Source organism: Grampus griseus (assembly GCF_964374135.1).
Source record: "Grampus griseus genome assembly, chromosome: 8".
NCBI classification, from domain to species: domain Eukaryota; kingdom Metazoa; phylum Chordata; class Mammalia; order Artiodactyla; family Delphinidae; genus Grampus; species Grampus griseus.
The window spans coordinates 83,488,258-83,502,798 of NC_139002.1; the positions used below are offsets into that span (position 1 = coordinate 83,488,258).

The 14,541-nt window shown below is 34.4% G+C and overlaps 1 protein-coding gene across 1 annotated transcript in view; it reads right to left on the bottom strand.

Moving 5' to 3' along the window:
- Nucleotides 1-14,541, bottom strand: part of DCDC1 (doublecortin domain containing 1) — a gene marked incomplete at both ends in the record, with an annotated part of 429,210 nt that overhangs the window by 67,928 nt on the left and 346,741 nt on the right. The window contains one exon of the mRNA XM_082661206.1: nucleotides 9,727-9,853. Within this exon, the coding sequence (XP_082517332.1) occupies nucleotides 9,727-9,853 (127 nt within the window). The remainder of the gene's footprint in view (nucleotides 1-9,726; nucleotides 9,854-14,541) is intronic.

Here is a 14,541-nt window from a genome sequence, read left to right on the forward strand (position 1 = left end):
GATCAGAGATGATGTTAGGCAAGGTCCAAGGTCTTTCTTTCCTTCCTCCCTCCCTCTCTTCCTTCCTTTCCTTCTTCTTTCTTTTTCTTTCTTTCTTTTTCTTTCTTTCTTTTCTTTCTTTCTTTCTTTCTTCCTTCCTTCCTTCCTTCCTTCCTTCCTTTCCCTTCCTTCCTTCCTTCCTTCCTTCCTTCCTTTCTTTCTTTCTTTTTCTTTCTTTCATCTCTCTCTGTCTCTCTCTGTCTCTCTCTCTCTCTCTTTCTTTTGTCCTGGCAGCAATTACTTTCCCATTAACCTGCAGTAACCATTTTATAAAATATGACATCTCCATTTAAGTGTGGGTCTGTTTCTGTGTGTTCTGTTTTCTTCAATTTGCCAATTTCTCTCTCCCTGTCCAGTACCATACTGTGTGGATTATATCTGGTAAATCTTGATATTTGGCAGGGCAAGTACCCTTACCTTATTATTCTTCTTTGGAAATTGGCTCTTGTTCGCCCTTTACCATGTCATATACATTTAAGAAACAGCTCAATTAGTTTTTTTAAAGTCTGTTTAGGACTGTAATACTCTGTAGCAGGTTAAGTAATTTCCTATCAATCCCATTTTGTTAAGATTTTTTTTCTTAAATGTATGTTGAGTTATGTAAAGTTCTTTTTCCTACATTTATTGAGATGTGCTCATATTATTATTTATCCTTTCATTGGTTATATATTAGTTACATTAATTTTTAAAAATTTTAAGCTAATCTTGCATTCCTGGATCAATCCAAATTGGTCACAGTGTATTATCTTTTTTACAGATTGCTGTATTTAATTTGCTAATATTTTCTTTAGGATTTTTGCTTGTATGTTCATAAATGATATTAACATGTAATTTTCTTAAACTATCCTCATCAAGGTTTGGTATCAAGTTTATCCTAGCCTCATGAAATGAGGTGGGAAGTGTTACTTCTTTTGTAATATTCTGAAATTTTGTTTCTCATATGTTTGGTAGAATTTGCCAATAAAACTATTTGGTAATGGTGTTCTCTTTGTGGGGAGATTTTTAACTACTGATTCTATTTTTTTCTATGATTATTGGACTATACAAGCTTTCCATTTCTTCTTGATTCTATTCTGTTAAATTACTTTTGTCCAGGAATTTGGCCATTTTATTTATTTTAAGTTATAATATTTATTAACATAAATTTACTTATAATATCCTTTAATTATTTTCTTAATTTCTCAGCATCTATACTTATATCTTTCTTTTGTTCCTAATATTATTTACCTGCTTTTTTTTAATTAATCAGTTTGGCCAAGTATATACATTTTATTAATATTTTAAAAGAACCAGTTTTTTGACTGTCGGTTCTGTTTTATACTTATCATATGTTATATTGATTTCTCTAATTTACTATTGATAATTCCTTCTAATTCTTTGAATGCATTCTGCTGTTATTTTCCTAACTTCTCGAGTTGGATACTTAATTATTAAATTTTAGTCTCTCTTCTCTTTTAATATAAGCACTTAAAGTTGTAAATTTCCTTCAAGTATGCTATAGCTGCATCTCACATACTTTTCTTTGGTTCTAAATATTTCCTTTTAAAATTTTCATTAGGATTTCTTCATTATCCCATGAGTTAGTCAAAATATCTTTTCAAATTTCTCAATATAAGGCCTTTTCTAATTATTTATTTTGTTACTTATTTCTAACTTAATCCATCAGCAGAACCTGCTTCCACTTTCAAAATATATCAAGGGCCCAATTACACTTCATCACCTCCACTCCTACCACCCCGGACAAAGACACTAGTTTCTCTCACCTAGAAATTGCAAAAGCCTTATAACTGCTTATTCCTGCTTCTACCTTGGCCCCTTTTTTCTCTATTATCCTAAAGATTCTATTAATACTCAGTCAGAGTATCACTTCTCTGCTCCTAACCTGTCAACGGCTTCCCATCTTGGAGTAAGAGCCAAAGGTCTTACAATGGCCCAAGGCCCTGCATGAGCTGTAGCCCTCTCTTCTCTCTGGCCTTATGTCCTGCTGCTCTCCTCTCACTCACACTGCTGCTGCCACATTTACTTCATTATCCATCAAACACAGCATCTCAGTTCTATGCATTTCCTGGAATGCTCTTTCCCTAGAGATCTTATTGATCTTCAGGTCTCTACTCAAATATCACCTCAGTGAAGCCACATCCCTTGTCAACTGAAAATTTCCAAATCCTGCCCTGCCCACTATCCTTGCTTCTACTTTCTCCTTAGTTCTTATCAATGACTAACATTTATGAGAACATGGGATGACTGGCCAAGGGCTCTAGAGCCAGACTTCCTGTATTTGAATCTTTAACCCACCACTCCAGTTGTGTAACCTTGGGCAAACCTTTGACCAAAGGGAGATAGAAGCTGATGGATAAATTCTTCCCTCTTTCTTCTCCAGGAGAAACTCTCCTAAGAATACTGTTTAAAAGGCTCCTTGGAGGACAGCTTGATAGCACATTCTTATATTGGCTTTTCTTCCTTCTCTGCTTGTCTCTTACTCTTTCTCCCTGGGACTGTACTCCCTAACTAAGTAGTAGCACATAAGCCATTTGCCTCAGGCTCCTCTTTCTGAGGACCCTAAGCAAAGATGCCATAGTCCACATGAACTAAAAATAGAGGAAATTTCCTAAAGGGGATATAGGTACCAATACCCCCCAAAAGGGGGAGCCATATTGAGCAGGCAAAAAGTTCAGGCAATCACTGCAGAGGTGGTCCTGGTGTCCTGTCAGTGTCCGTCTGACATGACCAAGATACAGATACACAGGGGTTGGGGAGATGTGCTGGCACGTTAGACCAGTACAGACCAAGACACATGGCCTTTAGTTTATGGAAGGGGAGAACATTTTTTTAAAGCTAGTACAGCAAGTAATAATTTACTAATTTATACTCCCTTGAAGAGCTATTAGAATCTTGCAATTATACTCAACAATCATATAGTTCAAGGAAATGCGTTTTAAATAAATATTAAAAAAATCTGAAAGTTGTGAAGATTAAATCTTCTGAAATGGCATCTAATGCTCTAAATTGTTTGCAAGATGAGTCAGTAAATAACATTAATTTCATTTAATTAGGAGAAAAGCAATATAAATAAATGTTTAAAACTCTCATGAGTGTTTTTCAGTCTAATGTTTTTTCCTTTATAATTTTTGTATAATATTTTGCTTAGTAAATGTGTTCATAATAGTGGCATACCATGAGTCTAACTTATTGTACTTCTAAATAAGCGAAATTTGAATTAATGAAGTTTTACTGTATTCTTGACCTTCACTGAGAACCTGAGAATTTAAATTGCAGAGGGTAGTATTTATTTAGATATGTGTCTATTATTATGAATGGAGAAACATGGGGTCACTTTCCCTTACTATTGTTACTGAGAAGAAATACCAAAGGTTATGACAAACATTGTATATTTTCATTTGAAACTTTCCTATAAGGGTATAAGGGTTTTACTTAATATGAGAGGTGGTGGAGGAGTGGAGTTGTATAATTCTTCAAGAAGTAAGTTCAAGACGGACCTGTAATTCTTCCACAACAAAAATATTAAGCAATTCAGAGCAAATCAAAATTTGTACTAGTTTTAGACAAACTATCATGTAGCAAGGGTTGAATTGGTGGAGGAGAAAGAGAAGAACAGTCTTCTCATTAAAAAATGACTGTCAAGGGCTTCCCTGATGGTGCAGTGGTTAAGAATCCGCCTGCCAATGCCAGGGACACGGGTTCGAGACCTGGTCTGGGAAGATCCCATATGCCGCGGAGTAACTAGGCCTGTGCACCACAACTACTGAGCCTGTGCTCTAGAGCCTGCAAGCCACAGCTACTGAAGCCCACACACCTAGAGCCCATGCTCCTCAACAAAGCCACAGCAATGAGAAGCCCTCGCACCACAATGAAGAGTAGTCCCTGCTCGCTGCAACTAGAGAAAGCCCAAGCGCAGCAACAAAGACCCAACTCAGCCAAAAATAAATAAATAAATTTATTTAAAAAAAAATGACTGTCACATTGACATCTTGTGTAAAATAGCTAATATTTCCCCCTTTTCTTTCTTTCGGAACCACGGAAGGGAAAGGCAATTCTCCCTTGAGCTTAGTCTGTGAGAAGTCAGTCTGAGTTCATAGAGTTAAGATGCAGTACTAAGATTGTTTTTCAATATCCTAAACATGCCATAACGCTGATGAATTTATCTGAAATGTGCTATCTTAGCCCCTAGTTATTTTTAGATCCTTCCACTCACTAAACATGTCTCATAACAGGTGGTAACCACCGCAGACAGTGGCTTTAACACCACCGCAGCACTGCTGATTTCAGATGGCTTCCTTTGCGTTCCAGTTAGATGAATGAAGGCCGAGAGTCTTCTCCATGACATCACAGAAACTCAATCCAAAGAGATGAACAATTATCATGGGTTTCAAAACTTTCCAAATGTGTGAGCTATCACTGGCAGTTCTTTCAAGCTACCTCAAACCTTGTTCTAATGTTTAAGGCACTTTTACATTGTCTTTCATAGAAATAGAGAAATATGGTGTCAGGATAATGAAGGACAACAAAAACATGGATTAAACTGACTGGAGTGCTGTTTCCTTTCCTTCCATTTTCTCCATTGGAATTCTAATGTTCCCATTCATTTCATTTTGGTTTTCTACGTGTTCACACTACGCCATGGCACAGCTGCGTGGTCAGCAGACCTTTGATGAGCTGTGGTGCTCCCTTACATTGATAATTCTGCTTTTTCTTTTTCATCTCTCTCTCACAACCAGAGGCAGCTTGTGCTTCTTTTGGGAGTCCAGCTCTTAACCAGTGACCTAAATTTCTTAGTCAAATTGGCCCTCCCTTATCTATTTATTATTAATAAATTAATAGATTCTTCAATTTTTTCTTTCGGGCCTTTCTACATCTCCTTTTCCTCCCTTTATACTGACAGCTAGCTATCATCATCTCTTAACAGATTAATAAAATATGTACTTTTAACATGCTTTGTTTAACATGGGTCCCTCCAAATAGATATATTTTACTTCAGTAATTTAGAGAGATTAAAATCACTATCCAGTGGCTCATTCTAAAATTTTAAGTCTCTTTAGATTTACTTTTTGCAATGATTTCATCCTCGGATATGAAAATCCATTGCATTTTACCATTAAATGTTAAGAAGTACAACTTCTCAATTTAGGACTTTTCCCATAAGGGTGAGAACCCGAGTCTCTAGAAATTATTCCAGTGAAGTTAGTCACAGAATTAACCAAAATAATTCATTCATCTTGTGGTTTTAGGAGGTTTTAACATATTTTAAAAATACTGATGTACCAAGATACATGAAATCTTATTTGCTCATAAAACATAACATCAATTGCCTTTTAGAATGAATAATATTTAACAAGGAGAAAAAGGTGAAATCAGTTGCCACCACTGAGAGAGGTAAATAGTTTGGTATTAATGTACTCTGAGTCACCACAAAAAAAATTCTCATTATACATATTTCCTGAAATCTTCCCTTGGTCATCATTCTCTTTTGAAAAGTTCTAGTCAAGGAATTAGCAGACGATTTTGAATCTCACTCAGGATAGTATTTCTTAGATAGTTTTCTTAGATTCAATAGTTTGACTTAATTTTCAAGCCCATTCAGACGATCAGCCTAGCTAACTCTCCTCATACTAACTCTCTGGCTGAATAAACTGGCTCAGCAAACAGCCTTGAAAGGGGACACCAAACTTTTTCTGTGAGTTCTTCTTTCTCTCCCTTCTTTGTCCGTTATTCACAGAGTCTGCCTTTGTCCTTTTCTGGTTCCTTCCTTTTTGACACACAGCCTATACTTCTTAAACTGTAAGCTCCATGAAGGTAGGAACCATGTCTGTCTCCATTTTTGCTTTGTCTGCATTGCCTAAATATATAATAAATAGTGGTGAGATAAGTAATAAAGTTGGTAGATTAAATCTGGAATAAAATTAACATAGATGCTTATAGTGATCAAAGGGTTCTGAATCCCACAGTATGAATATCACATTTCCTAATTACAGACTATTTATACGTAAAGTCTTTCCAAGAAAAAGTGAATTGTGCTTAATTACACATAGATAAAATCATCTTTTTGCTTAAAAAGTCAATTATGTGGAAGTGGGGCTGGAAGAAAATACAGTTCCTTCACATAAGATGAATCCAGACTTGAAGTCAGGTAGAGTGCATTGAATTGGAATGAGAACTGTCTCTGTTCTCTGCTTGGTAAGTGTTTTCTTCTCTTCCTCAAATATTTCAAGAAATAAGAGGATCCTTAGGCTGAGTCATTTTGAAATACATGGTCCATTTTCCTCACTTTAGTTTATTTAGTGCCTTAGTCCTTTCTATTGAGTTTACAGGTCAAAGCCAGGGTTTTGTTGGAGTACAGTGACTTCTTAACCATTTCACTAAAAGCTACTGTTCTGTTTGAATGGCTAGAGAACTGTGGGGCAATCCATTTTCATTCCTAAGATCATTTAGTTGGCAAATTCTAAACTATTAGCAAAAATGTTATTGTTTTAAAAGGTAAATGTTAAAAGGAATATGGTTAAGTTAGATTTCCTAATATAATTACCATTCATCATTTAAGTCAATTAATTAGTTAAATGAATTACTTTACCTGTATACTGAGGTTGAAAAAAATGTAAGCACAATATCTGTGAAGTCTACAATAATTATAAATTGTTCTCTTTCCGTGTATAAGAAAGTACACTTCCTTATGAGGCATCCCTGTCCACCTCCAGGCGGGTGGGAAACTTAATATTCCAATTGGAAGTGTCCCCATTTCTGCCAATTTGGAAAAGCCTTTTTGTCTAGTTTTTAGCTCTGTACTTTTGGATACATATTGAATCAAATTAAATGTTCAAACTTCTTACCAGAACTGTTATTTCTTTTCAAGGATATACCCTTCCTTTCCCCTGCCTCAATGTGGTTTCTGGGCATAGATGAAAGTTCAATAAACCATATACCACTGGGAAAAAGGGTTCATGGTCTATATGTGGTACTTGTCCTTGACCCTCAAAGATCTCTAAGGATGTGCTCTTCTCCTCTTTGGATACTGGGCAACCTGCTGATATCTGTTCACCTCCAGCTGAGAAGTAAGTTATCCTTTCTGCTCTCTAGGTTTTAGCCTTCCTAAACCTCTGAAGAAAAGCCTACAATTAGCACAACTCACAGTTTTTTTTCTTGGCCTATGCTGGGCCTATTTGTCTCTGTGCCACCTCTCCACCCCTGGCTCTATGTTGGCTCTCACTATGCTGCAAACCCTGAGTCTTAGGCATATAATTCATCTAGCCACTGGCTCAGGCTACCCAAACCACAGCCTCTGGTATTTTGAAGATCTCATTTCTCTCTCTAAATAAAAAAGCCTCAGATTTCTAGACTGTTGCTTCACTACAGTCTAAATATTAGGGCATATTTGAGGCTCTAAACAATGAATTCTTGGTTTCAGCTGGAATGGTTCCATCTGTCCTTCCCCTAAAGTGATGAGACTCATTGATTCAATCACTGAGGACACATAGAGAATTGTGATTTAAGGGGAAAGAAAAAACTTGATTGAGACCAGAAAATTTGACAAAACAATTAAAAAAATCAGGATAAAAAAAAATATATATATATATATATTTTTCCAGACGTGCAGACTCAGCGGCCATGGCTCACGGGCCCAGCCGCTCCACGGCATGTGAGATCTTCCCAGACTGGGGCATGAACCTGTGTCCCCTGCATCAGCATGCAGACTCTCAACCACTGCACCACCAGGGAAGCCCAGGATAAAATATTTTTAAAAAATCTTTTGGAACATATCACTGACCTAGCAATAAAGCAAGACATATTAGAGACCCAGAGAGGTAAACAGAGTGCTGAAGCTGGATCTTATCTTGAGGAAATTTTCCAAACCCAGCAAACTTCTGTTTCCATGGTCTTGAGGGGAAGGGTGCAGAAGACAAATTTCAAGGCCCAGCCAAGGTGGGAATTCTAACAGGAGACCCTCTCCTCTCATAAAACAAGAACCACAAAAGGATAAATTTCATTGAAAAGGCAAGCCAGAGACAATAACTCTCAGTGGTTGCAAGTAAAATAGACCAACTCAAACATTTTCTCTGTGTGGAAGAAAAAATAATCTTCATTGAGAATTCATACCATGGGCTGACCTCACTTGCAGTTTAAAGCATATTAGATAAAGATGAAGAGAAAATTAATAATCTGAAAGAAATGTCTCAAAATATGATCCAAAAATACGTCATAAAGAGGCAAGGAAATGGAAAATATAAAAGAGAGGTTAAGAGACAAGAAGGTCAAAATGAGAAGGTCTAGCATACACCTAATCAGAGTTTTCTATAAAGAACAGAGGGGATAAGAGAGATAATACTTGAAGAGATAATGGGTGATAATTTTTCAGAAATGATGCAAGATATCAATCCACAGATTCAAGAACCTTGAGCAGGAAAAATAAAAAAACTGAAGAGACCCAAAGAAAAGAGAAGATTTTAAAAGCAGTCAGGGAGAAAAGACAGATTACCTTCAAAAGAAGAATATTCAGAATTATAGCTGACTCCTCAAAAACAGCAAAGTCAGTGATGTTATCTTCAGTTTGCTAAGTGAAAATACCCTATGTGAATGAGGGCAAAATAAAAGACTAAGTTCACTTAGTAAAAGTAAAAATAAATTTTTAAGTAATCTAAGATAAGTAAAAACTGTTTGCTACCAAAAACTAAAAGAAGGGTATACTAGGCAAAAGGAAAGTAACCCCAGCTGGAAGGACTGAGATATAACAAGGACTTAAAAGAAGAAAGAGAAAAAATTAGGAGTAAATCTAAATTAATATTAACCACATACAACAATGTTAATATCTTGTGGAAATTTTTTTAAGATAAGAATAAAATAGATGACAATAATAGTGTATAAGTTACAAATCAGACAACTGATGTTAAAGCATTCTAATGTTCTCAATTATTTAAGATAAGAGTAAGTATATTTGTTAACTTTAGATTTTGATCATTTACATATGCAAGCTAAAATGTTCAAAGTAATAACAAAAAAAAATGGAAATAGAGGATACAATTTCCAATCTAGCAAATGGTAAAAATACAAGAAAAAAATTAACCTAAAAGAATATAAGAAATGGTGAAAAATGAAACAGAGAAAAAAGCAGATAATAATCCAAATATATATGTCATTACAATAGATAGAAAAGACTAAATCCCTTGGTTTAGAAATGAAGATTGTCTGACCATTTTTAAAAATTAACTATATGCTGATTACTGGAGAGTCCCCCTAAAACAGAAGAGTATACAAATATAAAACGTAAAAGGATAGAAAGAAGATATATAAGGCAAATAACAACAACAAAAAAAGCTGGTATATTTCTATTCGTATTGGATAACTGAAAATTTTACTAGAGCTAGAGAGAGTCTACATAATGATAAAAGTTTCAATTCATCAGGGTGATATAATAGTTCTGAACATGTGTGTGTCTAGAACTAAATTTCAAAATATATAAAGCAAAATATGACAGACTAGAAGAAGAAATAAATTCCATGCCCATTCCATATTGGATGACTTAAATGCATCTTTCTAATTAATTGATAGAACAACAGCATCAATTGATCACTTGCACCTAACAACTGCAAATCAAAAACTTCATGGAAATTTTCACACACATTGACCACATACTGGGACTTAAAATAAGGCTCAACAACGATGTCTTATACTAAGCAGTACAACCTCATTAAGTTGGCCACTGGGAAGGACTGGCCACATGTAGGTAAGCTTATTCCAGAGCGGATTTTCAACTCTGGAATGTTTCCACTGGCCTGGCTTACCAGTCCCTTCATGTTTTATGGTCCACCTAAAACAAAATAAAAGACAAAAAGGAATTTAGCAAGGTTAAATATCACTTTAAAATATTCATTGAGTACTTCTTATTAGGTAGGCAAAAACTCAGTTTGAATTAAAAACCCAAATCTGATAATTTACTGTGTACAAGAGACATAAATAAAAGTAATTTTTAATGAAAGAATACATTTTTAAAAATTGGGATAATAGACAGTGGAATTTGAGGCAGAAGGCAAAGTAGAATAACAGTCAATTTATAATAACAATGACATAAATAACAATACTAACAGAAAAAAAATCAAGCAAAACTTTTTAGACATTTAAAGAGAAACCAACATATATATAATCCCTGTGGGAGACGTCATTACATCACCAACAGATTATGAACTACTTGGTAAATTTTTAAAAATTCTTATTGGAGTATAGTTGATTTACAATGTTGTGTTAGTTTCAGGTGTACAGCAAAGTGAATCGGTTATACATATACATATACCCACTCTTTTTTAGATTCTTTTCCCATATAGACCATTTCAGAGTATTGAGTAGAGTTCCCTGTGCTATACTGTATGTCCTTATTAGTTATTTTTTTTTACATATAGTAGTGTGTATATGTCAATGTCCCAGTCTCCAATCCCCCCTTCCCCGCTTACCCCCTTGAACCGCTTATATGAGGAATCTAAAAAGCTGGTACAAATGAACTTATTTACAAAACAGAAATAGAGTCACAGATGTAGGTAACTTTTTTTAAGTAACAAGTAAGGACATAAAATACTTGACTGCTAAAACTAGTAAATGGAAGTATGACCATTTACTTATAGACATTTTAGTCTGTTAACAGAAAATGTGTCTTTCTCAATAATTCTTGAAACATTGTAATATTTCCACACACTAACAAATTAAACTTCAATACAGTTTTAAAATAAAAATTGAACAAGTTACACTTTGAGACAAATGACACAAAATTAGATATAAATGAAAGTTTAAATTTCACAATTTCAACCACAAGACAATTTTAAAAATACATTCTCTCTCCCAAAATACTATTATACCAGACAAGGGGAAAAAGATAACATGATCAGTACCTATTTAGCAAGCAATGAAAATAATAATCATGAAAACTTAAAGAATACATTTAGAATTACATTGAAAGATAAATTTATAATGTTAAATGCTTATTTATTAAGAGCTAAACAGAGAAGGGAAATTAATAAAGCATTCAACTCAATAATTTATTTTAAATATATCTCATGGAAAACAGATGAAAGTAGTAAAGATTCAAATATAAATAAAGAATTAGAAAATATTTAGACTATTAGTAGAACGTTTAAAGAAATGTTTTTGAAATGAAATGTAAAATAGCAAATCTCATGCAAATAAATTTAGACTAAAAAATATACAAGCCAAATAGAAAAATCAAACAAAATATTTTGCATAGAGAAGATTAAAAGAGTATATTATGCATGTATATGTTAATAAATGCACAACTTTTGAAGAAATAATTTTTGAAAACCCTTAAAGATTTGAAATAGAAAGTATGCTCTTGCTCATATAAGTTCACAGGACATGGAACAGATCATTTTCGTACTATATAAAACATTCTAAACCATAAAGATATAGAAACTAGCTAATTCATTCCATGAATGGGAGATAAGCTTCATAATAAAGTCAGTCACTGGTAATTTAAGAAGTAAATCAACAATCTTACTTAAAATCAAAGATGTGAAATTCCTAAATCAATATTAGCCAATAAAATTTAACATTATGGAAAGAGAATAATCACTATAGCTAAGTAATAGTCATCCTAGAAATGAAATGATGGACATTTATTAATATAATAAATCACTGATTAATGAATAAGAATAGAGAAGCAGCCCATCACCCATAATTTTCTAGCACATGTGATGGTCATCTGAGCCTAAAAGTTTTCTGAGCTTGCCCAGGCTCATCAGAACCATTTGCAATATCCAACCCTCTGTACAAGGGCCCAGGTGTCCCAAAAGCTTGCTGGAAGTTCTTGGGGCCTGGATATTGTGGGGTGGTGGCAGGAGAGACTTGCTCTTTACCAACCTAGAACCTGACCTCCTGCTACTGTAGAGCTGTTCATGCTCCGATCTAAGGCCAACACTTCTGCTTGTTGGCTAGATCCTTATCCTCTCTCATCTAGGACTTTGTTCCCACCCTGAACTATTAATTTTCCTGCCTTTCTGGTCATTCCATCTGCATAATGTCTGAAAGCTTGATATCTTTAAAAAAAAAAAAAAAAGAACTTTCTCTATACCCCACTGTCCACCTCCAGCTGTTGCTTTATTTCTTTGTGTTCCCTTACAGCAAATTCCGTAAAAGACTCATCTCCTCTTCTTCTCCTCCCTTTTTTCTCTTAAACCAATTCCAACTAGATTTTTTAGAGCTCTCAGAAACTCCAGTGAAAATGCCCCATCAGGGTTTTAACATCACTAAAGCCAAAGGTCATTTCTCAAGACATAACTGAACTAACATCAGGGTCTAACATGATCATTCCCTCCTTTTAAAAACACTTTCTTGATTTGACCTGACTTCATTTGACTTCCATGAAACTACTTTCTCCTGCTTTCCTCCCATCAGTAGCCAAAATTGTTAGTCTCCTCTTGTGTGCCATAGGGTGGGAACTATAGCCTATGAAAAATCCAGGGCCTGCCACATCAATAGAGTTTTTAGATGTCCACTGGTCTGATGCGTGTAGGGCGATTACCATAAGGTAAAGGACAGGTTATTGATGAAAAGAGTCATCCTTCTGAATGAGATGCCTATGTAACTTCACCCCATCAGGGTGTCTTTAAAAGGAGCTGGTCAAGTTCAACATAACACTGTTAATAAACATTCACATACAGCAAAGGCCATTGGACTGCAGAGTTCCAGCACAGTGTGAGCTTTTATGTAAAAGCAATAGACCTCTTAATATGATGTTTTATAAATGAAAAACTGACAGACTCTTAACTATAATGGCACTAGCAGGCCCAGCTATAATGACTGTACACGTGCATAACATAAATTAGAACTTTACAGCATCATTAAGGACTTTGGAATCTTAATTCCTGAAAGTCAGCACTAGGTGGAGACAATGATTCGTGCAATGCTTTCAGGCAGCCTTTTTCTTGCCCCTCTGAGAACTTATTTTTATTTAATATTTTCCATTCGTTTCTTCAGTATGAAAGAAGGTGTTCTTAAATAATTGTCATTTATAATAGAAATACTATATAAAACAAAACATCTCATGTTTTGAAAAGACTTACTTGAACACACACATATATACACACATGCTACAAGGTAGCGAAATAAGTTTCAAAGGCAAGTTTGTTTATTTAAAACAGTATCTTTATTAACCCTGCCTTTCCATTAAAGGTAAAATTCTATTTATGATATTTCATGAGTATCTACCTTCATGGACAGAAGTATGACCAAAGTTAAAATATCTTCCTGGATTTACATAAACCTAAAAGATAAAAATCTTAGAGGATCATTCCCCAGCATTTCAGTTGACACATATCTCTTCCCTCAAAAACTAAGTCAAGAATTGATCATATCAATTTAGTCTGATTAATGGAGTCATTAATCAGAATGCTCTATTCAATTAATCTTATAAAGGAATGGGAAACAAAAACACTTTAGATAATGTTTTCAGAGTCTAGTGCCTTTGCTGGAACTTCAGCATTGTGACAGGCTCTGAGACATCATGCAGGACTGTATGCACTGTGACAGAAAGGTATTATTTTGCACTCTTGGAAATCAATAGTAATATAAAAAGAAACCTAAATGTGTCCCAGTTGAAGAGAAATAGTCTTTTTTCATATTCCATCAGGACACAATTACATTGTTTCCAACAATGTAATGAACATAGCAATAAAATATGATACAATATATAATTTGGATCTGATACAGTAAATTATAAATACTATGGCAAATTCCAACTTAAATCAGCAGTCTCTAATAAACATGCATGTAAAAATGACCAGATGCACATCCTACAACTGTCAAAGAAACTCTAACTCTTTGCTTTACACCAGGACCTGTTTATTTATTTAACTGGTCATTTTTCAGTTTTTAAGTTTATCTAAGCTGCAAGATTAGACCACTTAGAATTCATCTATAATTAATTTAAAATTGCATCACTCCTCAGAAATAGTGAAAACACATTATTCATACAAAACAGTTATATGTTGCCTACATGGATCTTGATAGAAATCAGTTTATAAGACTAACATTGGGTGCCCCATCTCTGTAAAAAGAAAAGGATAGGAGAAAGAAATGGGCAGATTGCAAAAATGGTAAGAATAGTAGAATAACTACCTATTTTGATGGGATTTAATAATAGCCCAACACATTTCCATAGATTTGAACTATTTTGAAGTTTCTAAGAGTCTAGTCCTCTAGAGAGAGAAGAAATTATTTGAAATCAGGAACTACATATACAAGCTCATCTTAAACATTGTATAAGGGTTAAAAGATTAGATACATAACTAGAAATCTGAATCCATCCGTTATCAGTCTCTAGGCTTTTACCAGTATCATTGTATCAATATTTTAGGCTACATTAATCTTTCAATTTAGACTGAATATTAAAGCTAAATTTAATAGTTTAAGAAAATAATTATTTTAAGATTTAAATTTTAAATAACTTTAATAGAAACAAGGCACTGAAGACTGCAGTGTTTTTAATTTACACGC